Consider the following 14895-nt stretch of genomic DNA (forward strand, 5'->3'; position numbering starts at 1 on the left):
TACACAGGTATTTATTGAATAGTATAATTTATAATTTTTCTGTGAATGTTTTCGTATTCTTATAGTGGTAAATGTCACTGTTCAGACCAAAAACCATTTAATATGGAACTTTATCCATCCTCTTCTCCTCATCCTATCCTCCTCTCCATCTTCTTTAAAAGCCGAGTGTCTTGCAAGGAATGTGCCTCTCTCAAAAATCGCCACGATAAGCGGTCTTGCGTTGCCCGCTTCCAACGACCTAGCGACAATATATTTGGCGGCGATGTACTACTAGTGGAGGGCCAATCCACGCCGCATGTATTGTATTGCACGCTCGGCGTTAGAGACATCGAAAGCTGTGTTTAGTTTAATGATTTATAAAGTATCCAAAATAAATTCATTGTAACAATATTTGGCCTAACATAAAACGAACAATGTTCCTGTAGGTTTTTTTTATATGAGTGACACAATTTGTTTGCGGGTATTAAATATTATATATTTTAAATTTACCAGACCAAACTGTCAGAAATTAGTTCTATTTTCAAAATTCATAAATTTCAATTTTAAAATTTTACAAATATCCTATAAATCAACGTCAAATTGAAATCGGGCTCTAGAGGTTATTGCTAACCGAAGTATATTAATTACCAAAGGCTTCCTGAAATAAAGCGTTAGTCATGCCATACTTTAATATGTTCTGATGCAGCTACCTTGATAGTCACCGCAGGGAGTATATACGTCCATACAAGAGGGCCGCCAAAACAAAAAGGCCTTTTGTGTGAGCATATCGCTCATAAAACCGATAGCCGTTGGGGCCAAAAGGTTCTTGAGTGACGACCACGAGTCTGTAGACGTGGAGTGAGAAGGCTCATCCACTGGGTGGACCGACGACAAAGTGAAGATCATGGGAAGACCCTGGATTTGGACTGCAAATCCGGTCATAGTGGCGATCTTTGGGTAAGGCATATGCCTTGAGTCTATCGGCTTAAAAAAATAAGAAGAAGCCCCTATTTCGTAATTGTTGGCAAATCGATTATTTAGTGTTTCTCTGTTTATTTTAGAAATTACTGGTTTTCTGTTATATTTGTATTCAGTACACGTGTAACGAGATGGCCGGGCGTCACCGTAACTCACTTCCGCGTTGACTACGATGCCACGTAATTACCCTTAGTGTTTAATTCAGCGTAACGTTTTGATTATAAGTTATCTGTACATCTACGTTTATATATCTTCATATAGATCTACTCCCAAACTCAGAGCATAGACCTCACCATTGCTCTCGGTAACCTTCGAGGCTTCTTGTAAGGCTCCACTTATAAAATACAAGTATTATATATTATTACAACTTGTTTTCTCTACAATCTAAACTATGACTCGCCTGTCACCTGTCCACTCTGTGGTTTGACAAACATCTTCATTGAAATATTATCTAAGAAATTCATAATAATACGGTACATTCTCATAAAGATATATACCATAGCGCCTAGCATAATCACCCCTTGCCTAAAGTCCTACTATTCAAACGGAATGCCAAACAAGTTTCGAGTGATAGATCGCTAATACTCCGTTGAGGGTCCAAGTGCCGTCACTTCATGATGTGCCTGTACCTGTACTGATGTTCTTCGTGCTTGGCTAAAGCAAACACTAGCATACGATGATAAAAAAGGAATCTCAAGACGCCAAGATTTGAAATCATGAAATTTTTAATTAAGTAAACTGTCTTTCATTCTTACTTATTTAATTTATATAGGTGTAAAATTATAAATTAAATTAACTCCTAAAACTTTAATATAAATGAAGTAAATGACATGGGAACTTTAGTATTGCCTGGAGTTTAAATTGGTACTGTATTCGTGATGATTATTTCATATTAAGCGAAATAACATATAGTATTTTTTTATCACACTTTAAAAATATTTGATTGCTATTGCTATTGTACAAATTATGTCATGGTAGAAAATATGATGTTAACATTTTTAGCTTTCATTAATATAAATTCACGCCATCTATTGAGCACTTTGACAGACAATAGTCGCTTTGAAATAGTTCTCATGCTTTTAATTTTAATAGGTGGCAGTAAATAGAGAAATCAAAAAACTTTTATTCAATCAATATTCATATTTATTTTATAAAAATTACAAATACAATACAAACATGTTTAATAAAAATATAAATTTCTACGTACAGCATAATTTCGCTTAGTTGATTATGAACTATTTTTATTTATTCCAGGCAATAATTTGACATCAACGTTATCAGGTCTCACTTGGAACGATAACTTTTTGTAAATAATTTCTTTTCCATTTATTTTGGTTCGTGGTGTGAAATATCTTAGCATATGAACAAGGCCAGTTTTGATCTGGAGCCTACTAAATCTGGATCCGATACACAGCCTGTTGCCTTTGCCAAATGCCATGTAAGTAATCGGTAATGTTTTGTTATTGAATCTCTCGGGATCGAAAACATCTGGTTCCGGATAGTATGTAGGATCACGATGTATATCATATACAGGAGTGTACACGTTGGTGCCTTTGTCGACTTTTATATTTCCTACGGGTAATACTGTGTCTTCGACACACCTTCTGGAAAGGAATCCAACTGGAGGGTACTTCCTCATTCCTTCATTCACGACTTTTTCTAAATATTCCATTTCATTTACAGCGTCATAAGTCAATTTGCCATTTGTTTTCTCGAAAACATGATCGATTTCATCGTGAACACGTTTCATTATTTCAGGGTTTCTTCCTAATTCCAATAACGAAGCGAACATTGCGCTTGCACTAGGGTCTACTCCTGCCACCAGGAAAAAGAACGCCTGAGCGGCCATCAGTTCGTCTGTTGGCTTCAGTTCATACTCTGTCTCGAGATCATACAATATCCCCTGCTTCTGCAAACTAACGCAGATATCAGCGAAATCATGTTTCTTTACATTCTCCTTCTCTCTTTGACGTATGACTTGCTTGATTACACTAATGAAAAAGTCTTCATGTTCACCAAATAATTTCAGTTTTAAGGCCTTAAACAACGTAGGGCTAATCGACGATAGGGAGAATTTGAAATTGCTCCAGAATGTTGGAGCCAGAGCTGTTCTGGCAGTTGTTAGGAAAGGTGAATCGAAAATAGATTCTGTTCCTATACCAAAAATGGACGCCACAATGGCAGCGCAACAAAACGTCGTTAAGGTATCAAAAATATTACCGTTCAGTTTTTCCGGATGCTTGTTCAAATAGTCGACGAAATCTAGACCGCTTCTATCCATAATGTAGTACATGTTCTTTAATTTGGCTGCAGTGAAAAGTGGCGTCATACTTTGTCTCATCAGCTTCCACCTCTTGCCATTCATGAAGAGAATGCTGTCCGCGAGTTTGTCCTCCTCTGCAACGTCGATTCCTCTATGGCTGAAGGACTTAAAATCGAGATGAAGCACATGTTGGACGTTTGTTAAATCCCTTACGAAGAGGTTTGGCGCGGAGAAGGAGGCCATTCCAACTGCTGGTTCGTCAGCGTATTTCTTATATATGTCGCTGAACAACTCAAACATTGGTCGATTCTTCACTATGTAATCCCAAAAAATTCCAAAGGTCTTACTCTCTGCGAAGTATTTGACGCCGCGTCTCTTCCAGTACCTCTCATTGTATTTTCTGTTAACGTAAATATACGTCAATATCACAACAGCAGTTAGTAATACCAGAAAGAGCAACATTATTAAAAGTGGTTGAGTATGTGTGAGAAAATTTCACAACATTTACAATTTATACACAATTTGCTCAATTAGGAATTTTTTGTTTAATAAATCACAGAACACGGTATTATCGAACGAATTTGTTCTGTCAAACGATTCCAAACTGCTTGGAACGAAGTACGAGCGCACGCTGTTATCTACCGACATTGTCTGGACACATTATTATTATTAAACAGAAATAATTGAAACAATCAAAGAGTATTTCACTATGAAGTGCCTATTCTGGCAAATTATTGTTACAAAGAAACATATTGAATTATTAATATCTGGTATTGTTAATAGTACGTTTTAAACCGACTTCTTACATAACTTCCTCTTATGTCCTATTATTGAAATTACGATGATGACTGTTAATAGGCGGCACTGATACCATCATACCAGATAACTATAATACCAGGGAATAAATGTAGTAGTATCTGAAAAAACTTATATTCATCAAAGTGTGTAGAAAATTAATCGCATTTCATTTCAGTTAACTCATATAAGACCACTTAATAATTCTTTAAATAATGACGATGTTACCATCTGTGTTCCACTGATTGTTTTGCTACAGTATAAAATGTATAAATTATTTTAAAATAATTTCACAGTTTTTGAGAAAAATAGTTCCCTTATGCTTGAATAGTGCAACAATATCTGGCGTGTGAGCAAATTGACACACACACACACATGGACATTATTTTATAATTCCCCAAATTTAGTTAGTTGATCTTTTCATTCCGGAGTCGCTTTTTTTTAAAAAAAAATATTATTGTATCCCCGTTAACTGGGGCATTAGCAGCAAAAAGGATTCTCTATATATCAAATTAAAGTTATTGTTTCATTCGTCTATGTTTCAATTTAACGTGTTTCATTTCATTGTGTTAATATTTGTTCTTACATCATAAGTGTTTTAGTTAAATTTGAAACAACTCTGCTACTTCAACTCGCTAATACTGGACTATGTCGACTTTCGTTGGATTAAGAATCTTCTTAATTCGATCTCACAAAGATATACCGAACATGGCCCTCTCAAAACGAATGCATGTCTACAAATTTTGTTAAATCTATCATATCTGGAACGTGCCTAGACTATGACAAATATAATCTTAAATTATCAAGAAATGATTAGTCATGATGAGTTTAAAATTTTATTATTTATTCCATTGTGTTCTGGCCACAATTGTGATTTAGTTACTTGCCAAATCAAAACGACAGCATTCTGTCATTATGCCCTTTGTAATTGATAACAAATTCCCTGGTTCAATGCTCCCGTGAACACTTCCCGTGTGTTATAACAAATAGTTAAATACTGCAGGAATTCAAGATAAATGAAGGTTAAATAGATATTATCGATTTATGCATAATGAGAGTTGATCCACCTATCGATATTTTAATCTAAAATGTATGTTCATAACCATCATATCTGTCCTTAAGCGCCCAATGTAAGGCATAGAACTCCCAAACATCGCCACAATGACCCGTCGTGCGTTGCCCGCAGCGACTTATCGCGACTATCTATCTATCTAGTGGAGGACCATCTTTCGGCTCGTGAACTCCACTCGAGAACCTTTGGGCCTCAACATACATCGGTTGCACGAATGATGACCCCCCCCCCCCCCCCCTTACTGCTACTTCAGACACGCAATTGATTTAGCTAATTCTGATTCAAATCAGTCAAAGTATTCACATATGTATTAAAGATTACTACAATTTTATCCAATCAGCTGATTTCGGTTAATATATGTGCCTTTATGAGACTGTTACAGCTTCATTTAATACAAAGCATACGAATACAGAATCTGAGTAGTAATATTTATTTAAATAACAAATCGGCGCATCGTCTTGTGACGTGTTTATATGCGATTTATATAAATATGTTTATTAAGATTTGTTCTAGAACGTAATAAATAATGTTTTAAATTTACATCGATATAATTAAAATAATATTTATGGTCTGATAAGTTCGAAAATAACTCTAGGCATGGGTCAATAAGTATAAACAAAAACATTATTACAATCAATATATATTTCACTTTTAGCGCCATCTTGTGATGAATAGTATAACTACGATAAAATTTATTATTAATATTACTTTTGCAAAAAGTTAATAATAGAATCGAAATATGTACCGTGTAAATATAAGGCATCTTACATTAAAATCGTTTGTTACAAGATTTTTACGAGTGTACGATATTATCCTTTGTTTGCTTTCTCGAAAAATAGCGTGCAATGAAGTTCTAATGAACATTGCTCGTCTTATTCAAAGGATAAATAGCAGTACCTCGTTTTCTCTAATACTTTTCGTTATATGTTCCATTTGGGTAAATAAATAGTTATATTATTATAAATTTGGAAGCTATATTTTCAATAGGCAATAATTAAAATATACGTTAAACCTTTACGACTAATGTAATGTAATGTAATATAAGCCTAGATTGCCTGAATAAGTTACGAAGAAATTTTTATAAGCTGCTTATAGTTTTAAAACATTGATTTATTTGTATAGATTATGTTATCAGTTTTGCAGCATTACACAGCACTACACATATTATAAAAATAAATGATGTAATCGTAAAAATGCCATCTCATGCAGCAATATAAATATTATAAAATTTGATATTGTGTAGAAATAGCCTAGCGTTTAAATAAGTTGAAGTGCCGGTGGACAAACCAGCACGCAAAACAGATGGTGTCTGGGGTCTTGTATTCCTGGAAGCTTTACGACAGCGTTGAACATCCACCCAATAGGTTGATGGACGACCTTGGTAAGATTGTCAAGGTCGACGCTGAATAAGGCGGCTTCCAACTGTACTTAGAAATATTTGAGGGAGGCTTTTAACAATCAGTGGATATCCCACAGTTGAAACGATGACGATAATAACGAATAAAATACATTTTTAAATACATCAAAATATTACAAATCTATTAAAATTATCATAATTTGAACTTGGAGTTGATAAAGTAATCGCAGATAAGTATGCTAATCTTAGCATTTTGTGTAAAAAATGTTTTGGCTTAGAATCATTTTTTTTACAATGATTGTAGTGTCATGAAGCAATAAAATCGAATAAAGTCACTTAAATGATAACCCCGAAACATGTGCGATAAAATTTTAATGATTAATGAAATTTTCGAACTTTCTAGATACTTTTAATTTATCACCTAGACACAGGTCCCTCAACAACAGGAGCTTGATTGCATGACGTCATTGTCTCTATTACGTATCTTATGTACATTTCAAATGTCTATCTAGAATCATTAATATTAATTTCTTGTATCGCGGAGATAACGTGGATATTACTGCTGATTTTTAAATTCAAAATATCTTTATTCGGGTAGACACATTTACACGCAATTTTGAATCGTCAATTATTTTACCATTATAAGTAGTAAGCTAATACTAGTTCGGAATGTTTATCTGATAATAAGAGGCGTCTAGAAACTCAGCATTCGCTCTTATGAAATGAAATTTAACATTGTTTAATGTAAAACCTTATAATATCAACCATGTATATGAAAAAAGTGACAAAGTTCCACACGTTTCGATTAAATAAAAACTCTTGAATATTATAATAAAGTTCATTTAATAATATAGTTAATTTTAGGTTTGAAACTAAGAAAGGGAAAGTCTAAGACAGGGGCGAGCAACCTTTTTAACCAAAAGGGCAATTAAAATTTAAATATTTTTTGGCTGGCCGCATATAATGTAACACTTAATAATAATTAACTAAAATGTATTTTTAATAAACATTATAATAAGAAAATATGTAAATTTTAACGCAAAATAAAAATAAACAAGACAAGAATGGAAAAACCAATCTACTTGAAAATTTTAATGAAAATGCAGTATTTATCAGTAGTTATTATTAATTATTTATTTTTAGGTTTAGCATGTACCACTATTTTATTATAATTAATTTTATAATAATATATTGATGAGAGAAAGTCTATAAAATAAATTCAATTTTTAAATGATTGGCAGGCCGCTTAAACATGTTTAACGGGTGGGTTTATTAAGTTTTATATGATGAAATTTATTTTCATTTCTTGTGTTTATCATGTATCTTGCAACATTTTTAGATACGAATTTAATTTTTGGTCAATAAATATCTTATATTTAATATGTATCGAGAGGCAACCGGTAAGGGAATCTAGTCATTAAGTGGTAAATAGCCCGCACAGATCTGTTTTGTTAAAAAAAATATAGAATTAGTTTCGGCGGCACTATCTCATATAAAATATCGTAAGATAAACTGCTATCAAATAGATAAAATAGACGAATCGAGCGGTATTAATGTTCGTTTTTATTAACGATTAAAACTAAGTCGATTTATCACCGCTTTCATGTGTATTTTTACAACACAACCGCTTTTTTTCTGGGATGGTAACAGTAGCCTTACTGATATTTATAGATTACTTGGGCTTAAAAGGACAGAGCAAAGACGGCGATGAGCCGTACCTCGTTTTGGTTAGGTAAGGCTCGAAAATTCTTTTAGGCGCTTTGACACAGGTCATACATATATTATTTTCGTCACCGGATGGGATAGATAATGAAATCTGTTTGCAAAAACGTTCATAAAACATTCAGAAAGAATAAATGCTTCTGAAGTAATCACTAATGCTTCCATTAATTGCATTTAATTTGCAAATGTTTCGTTTTGCATAAATCCTTCATACCTATAAGCAGAACGACGTTTGAATTAAAACAAGTTCTGTTGTAATAGTTACTTAATGCATGTTAATATAATCATTGTCAGGTAGTTATGTTATTAAGTTTAAATATTAACATAGGCTCCGCGTTATATAATGACAATTAATATTATTGTTTCTGTTGTTATTTGCATGTCGATAGGTATTGATAAAAACGCCATCTAGTGATAATTAGCAACACTAAAACAATGTGTTAATAAAATGTTTAATTATGAGTTATTATGTATTTTTTAACTAGTATCGGAGCAAGAGGGCGACGAACGCTTATATTTAGTTTAATAAATTGAGAATATATTTAAATTATAACTAATAATTTGGTTTTGAATATAGAGAAAAATTATTTTCCTTATAACATTTAATATGAACTATAATAGTGAGCTACACGGAATTGTATTGTCTTACTCAACATCTTTTTTTTATTTAGGACATAATATTCGCAGACTGTCCAGTATACAGGCTAATTGGTAACAGATGTAGAATTTTTAGCTAAACAATTAACAAATCAGCCTGTGTTGTATCTTAAGAGAAATCTTGAAGGCTTGTACACCTGTTTGCAATAACCTTTAAACTGATTTCTTTAAAATATGTTACATTAATTTATTTTTTATGTTGCAATGCGAGAGGAAATCAACTTTTATCAGTACAATCTGCAGGGATATATAGTAAACAATAATTAATTTTAATATATAGTTATTAAATTTTTAAATCGCCTTTTCTTATTATTTATTTTGGGATAGGGTGTACCTTATATTAATTGACAGAAAATGAGCTATACATATCCAATTAAAGCTTTTACATCTATAACCATTTTTATTCTGGATAATTCTCTGGAAACTCGTTTGAAAAAATTTAAAGTACATAGTTTTTTAATCAAGTTTTCAATTATCCATTTAGTTCAACTATTATTCATCATTGGTTTCATTTCAGCCGTAGGAGACCCATTCTTATTCAAAAATTAGGCTTGAAAACCTATATTAGTAATTGCTAGAAGCTGGACGTTTGAAACGACCTCTAGTATCTTCTGACATGGGTTTGTTTTCGTACGCTGTGTCCGTCATTGATCTGTACTCCAGAACCTTTAATCGACAGCGGCTACCTGTTCCGCGCGCTATTCGACCTGCCCATTTGAACTTGCCTATCCGCTAACCTATTTGTTACTTTCATTTGTCTCCCATTACTATCTATTCAAAAAGAATAGTTACTTATATTTTTAGATTTATAAATGTAAGGACTAATAACACATTTAAAAACATTTATTCGGGCAATGTTTTATTATGTTTATAAAACATCAATTAATAAAAATTAGCAATGCATTCGAGTCAAGACCTAATATTATCGCATATATAGTATTAATTAAGGAAAACGAGATGTTTGGTTACAATACTTAGAACAAAAATCGGTATGTAGGTGAGGGGCATACGTATCGCGTTGGCGCAAAATCGGCCGGTTATTTTTGATTTTAAACTGCTCTGTTTACTTTTCTTTTTTATTCTTAACTGCAGACATTGATGTTTTGGGAAACCATTTTGTGTTTTTTATTTATGTTTGAAAAGTTTATGACTAAATGTATGTGAAATCTGTGGTTATTTAAAGTTATAACATTTTTTTAAATGTCAAGCTGATATTTCATCGCGTATTATGAGAGTGGTAGCTCAGCGGTAGAGGATTATGACTTGTGATTGTAGGTCCCGGGTTAGATTCCCGTAATGCAATCTTGTATAATTTACACTTTGTGCATTAATTATTAGGATTGCCACACAAGTTTCCAGAGGATGATTCATACAGAGATCGCTAACCCGCCTACCAAATTTGGCGGTTATGGTATATCTCCCCATAGATATCTTTGGGGGAAATCTATGACTTACTTTGTTGCATTATTAAGTATGTACAAAAAATAACTTTAATGTTATCAGGCCCACGACATTTTTTATTCACTCAATATTTAACAATTTGTTTTATGTAAATTACAAAACATTAACAAATAAATATATCTGAGAAGGAAAAAGATTTAATGTGATAATATAGCTATAAAATTTTTATAATATTTGTCTAAATGATCACGAAAGAAAAGCTAGTTTGTTGTGGGTTCTGGGTTCAGGCGTCGAGCTGTTTGTCTGGCGTCTTGAGTTGACAAGATAATATACTCTAATATTTGTTAAAGAGATCACAAAAAATTATTCCGACTGAGTTAATTATATTTTGTTTTCAGACCAGAGTGCTTTTGGAACTCTCGTAAATTTATTTTAAGTTGAAGAGTGCTGTCATCGTGATTAGAACTATATGTTTGGATAGTATATGAAAATTAGTGTTATAATATATAAATATAGAAGAAAACTATGGAGTATAAGAAAACTACTTAGTTTCCATCGATAAATTGCTGAATTTTTAAGTTTTACAAAATATTATTTCATGAAAATAAAAAAGTCAGCAATGTATATGCATGTTCATATTTTTGACGGTAAATTTTATTAGTACGGTTCCAGTACTTATTTTCGATGTTTTTTATCTCTCTCGTCGCTTCTTTGCGAATGAAAATAAAGTGAAATACCGAAGTTTAATAGCGCAAATTCTTTCTACGTTGTCGTTTTATAACGATTGAAATCACAAGGTGCTCATACATTGCTTTACAAAAATCATATTGCAATTGTTAAAAGCTATTTAATAAAGCTATAGGTTATAGCGCATAGGCATATTATAGGCCTTTAAAGCTACAAAAGCATATGTTATAATGAACATATGAACTGGCAGCGGTTCAAAGCGAATCAACAACTATTGGTCTAGTGTGTGTAAGTCCTTATGTCCGACGTAGTATAAATAGAGAACATTCAAAGCGATGTTGGAGCTATTTTATAATGTTTATAGTTGACAAGTAGTATCAAGGTCCTTTATTTTTCGTTTTATTGAGGCTGAACTAGAAATAAATGCAAATTTTCTAAAACAGTTTTCATTGAAATGTGTGAACGTGTTCAAAGTAATTCTTATCATAGTATAGATTCGTATATTATATATTGACTTCTTTATTAATATATAAATATGTGTCAATAATAGTAAAGTCAACAAAAAGGTAAATAAGCCAAGATTGTTATACATTAGACTGTTATAATATTTCGTGTATATATATTTCTCCTTTCATTCTTCACAATTTCTTTCATTCATCACTTTTTGATCTTTCGTACATCACCTTATTTTCGGTGTCTATATTCCTTGTTAAATTTGGTTCTAAGTACAGACAGCATCTGTTTTATTTGTTTCCTTTTTAACAATTTTGTATTTTGCCAATTTTTATTAATTTATTAAATTACTTCGATAGTTGACTTGATATTTTATAACATTTTGTGTTCTTGTGGTCGGGTAATGATGTAAAACGTTCAACATGTCATGGAGAGGATTATGCCCCAAGCATTTGTTCAGGTACAGAAACGGAGACCACAAACTGTCAACCAAACATTCACTTATAGGTTGGACAGACGCTCAGACAGGTGATCACAAAACGCTTGAATCAAGCCGCTTCCAACAGGTCTTATTAGATATCTATGGAGGAGGTGTATATCTGGCAGTGAACGTTCTACTTCTGAAATGATGACGATAATGCGTAAATTTACTCAATTTATTCTTCGTAATGTTTTCTTAGAATAATTAGCACTGCAATACTTTCCTGCCAATCGTATTAGATTTACTAATATTACTCAGACCGGACAAAAAACACGATATGCGATTTTTTTTTAATTAGCAACACTGAAATAAATTTCGCACGCTGTGTAATAACAATAATATATTGATACTCCCACTGCTTCCGCGACGTATCCTGTTATTGGTTGATATTTTAACATTTTAGTTATATTTTTTCCATGGTCATTTGTTAAAATGTTGACAATGATAATTATGATAATTTTTGAATTACGTCGTACATTGAATAGTGCGTAGCTAGATCACGAAGTCTACGAATCAAATGCATCGCCTATTCATCATTAATGTTCTTTAAATATTAATACTGGTATGATTGACACGTGTCTTCCTAATTGATTTCAAATAGGACCGGTTGGAAGCGGTTGCATCCAGTTCCTTACGGCGACTTTAACAATGTCGTCTGTCCACTTAGTGTTTGGACGTTCAACGCTGCATTCGCTGGTTCGTGGTTTCCACTTCAGAACCTTGAAGTCCCAGTGGCTGGCAGTTATCTATTACTATTACTCAAAAAATCAAAATACATCATATCTTAGATTCTTTTTACACAACAACATTTCGTCTTTTTTGTTAACGCTTGTTCTTATAGCATCGTTCCTAAAACTCGGAAGGGAGATTTAATATATTATAAACGTAACATATCGTCATCATCTTGTTTTGCAAGGTGACGAGCATTGTACTCGTTTCGGGAGATGTCACGTTAAACTAATTATTTTATTAGGTACATCGGAGTACAGATGGGAAGAAAATAGCTTTTACGTACCGATATATGATGATAGAAAGAGACACTGTGTTGGCAACAAGACGGCACAAAAGTGTTCATATTTTATCACATAACTGCATTATGATAACATAAAGAGATGGCGGGTAAAATTAGCGTCGTCGAAACACACTTCATGCAAGGATCAAGCCGTGGTTGTCTTTGACATCCCAAAATAGTAATTGCTTCATGGAACGATTTTAGTGCTTGATGGCTTTCAAAGCTAATAAAATACGAGACATCTAAAGTGTAATAAACAGACCAGCTGCCGTTATAGTGATTTGATGAATGAATGGATTAGGAAAAAGTGAAAGGAATAAATGAATCTATGAAGAATAAAACATGAATGAATAAATGACATTAAGAAAGAAAAAAGATCAGGACGCAAATAATATGATGAATGTACCCGTGTACCCAAGATAAATGAAGTAAGCCCCTAAAAATGGAGGCCAAGAAATAAAATTAAAATTAAAAGGTCTTGAAGTTCTGGAGGGAGAGTTCTGGAGATCACAGACTGGCAGGAGAAGCGTTGGATATCCTCCAGGTTGACAGACGACTTTGTAAAGATCGTCGGAAGGTGCTGGATGCAGTCCGTTCGAAACCGGTCTAATTGGTAATCAATGGAGAAGCATGTCCAGCTGTGGGCATTCTACGACTGAAGCTATGATAATAAATAGAAATGTATCAAGCTGTTAGTTCTCTCGGACATTACATTCTCGGAAAGAAATGCTGAACAAATTCTGATTAATAGGAGAGCGAGAGTCCGTGCCGAAGTCTTGTGCTTATTCGTTCAATGGGACAATCAGATAAGTTTGCGGCTTTTCTAATCCGATCATATAACTTAAGTAATTTCTCCACCACAGGCTCACGACGGAGTCCTCTAGCTTGGTCAATGTTAAAAGATTGATCAATATTTGTTTTTAAACATAGACATGAAGCTTATTTTCGAAACTTACATTGGTTTGTTTTTTTGATGACAATTTTATTTATGGTTGTATTTACTCTCACTACAGTACTATTAACAAAACATTTACTTTATAAATTTATAATTAGTTTGCATGCTCTTCTTCGGCTTCCACCTCGCGAAGTTACATAAGAAGCGGTACAGCGGTATCGGTGACACTATGGCAGGAATAACCTATTATCTTGTTTTGAAATTTCTACTATAATAAAACTATTTTGAATGCCTAGACGATGTGATTCTCGCAATCTAAATTACATCAAAGCGGTAGGATTTGTTTCACAATCTGCTATAAAATAAAAGTACACGTTCATAAATATATCGTGTTTATAATGCGTGTTTAAAATAACATTTCGAATGTTTATGTCATTCAGGATGACAGTTCGTCCCACGAGTTACAGCGGATATATAAATAACACTTCAATTATATTTTTCTTTTAATAAATAAAAATTAATATAGATTATCTTTTGAGATGATTTCTTAAAGAAGGATTTGGAAGGAGCCTCTGTCATGTGTCGTCTGATGACCTTAACAAGGTCAAGGTCCTTAGCTGCGCTTGCGGTTCACTTCAGAACTTGAATGATACTTGCCCACTACTACTTCAAGCCGATCTGCTAGCCTAAACAACACTATATGTTCTAAGAACTTAACCTTTCCTCATTTCAACTCTGAGTGTTTGGATGAATGCTGATAATATTTTATAGGAATGCTTTAAATATCTGAAGATAAATTACCGATAGTTTATATTATACGCATTAATAAGTATAGTAACATTTTAAAATAAATTGCCCGGACTCAGGCGTAGTCTGATGAATACAAAATTCGAATCGTATCGCTTGTTTCTTTCCAGAAATCTTAGTGATTTCTCGGAACCGAGTGCGAGGAAAAAATCGTCTCGTATTGTTCATTATCCTTTTCGTATTATTTCGTGTATAATTGTTTATTTGTATCATTATTTATATAACAATAATTATTTTTTTTAATTCTGGAATAAATAACTTAAATTTTTTTATATAATTATTATAAAATATATTAAAAAATTTATTAACGTTGCTTTGCAAATAATAAAAAGAAAC

General features: G+C 32.8%; 1 protein-coding gene across 1 annotated transcript; it reads right to left on the reverse strand.

Moving 5' to 3' along the window:
- Nucleotides 1-2152: 2152 nt before the first annotated feature.
- Nucleotides 2153-3853, reverse strand: LOC137933600 (cytochrome P450 6B5-like). Its single transcript, XM_068777616.1, has one exon. The coding sequence runs from the start codon at nucleotides 3680-3682 to the stop codon at nucleotides 2186-2188; it is 1497 nt and encodes a 498-aa protein (XP_068633717.1). The 5' UTR covers nucleotides 3683-3853; the 3' UTR covers nucleotides 2153-2185.
- Nucleotides 3854-14895: the final 11042 nt, after the last annotated feature.

The sequence above is a fragment of the Battus philenor genome, unplaced genomic scaffold (genome assembly GCF_028537555.1).
Source record: "Battus philenor isolate CCGP_79_NKW_IND1 unplaced genomic scaffold, ilBatPhil1.0.hap1 SCAF_13, whole genome shotgun sequence".
NCBI lineage: Eukaryota > Metazoa > Arthropoda > Insecta > Lepidoptera > Papilionidae > Battus > Battus philenor.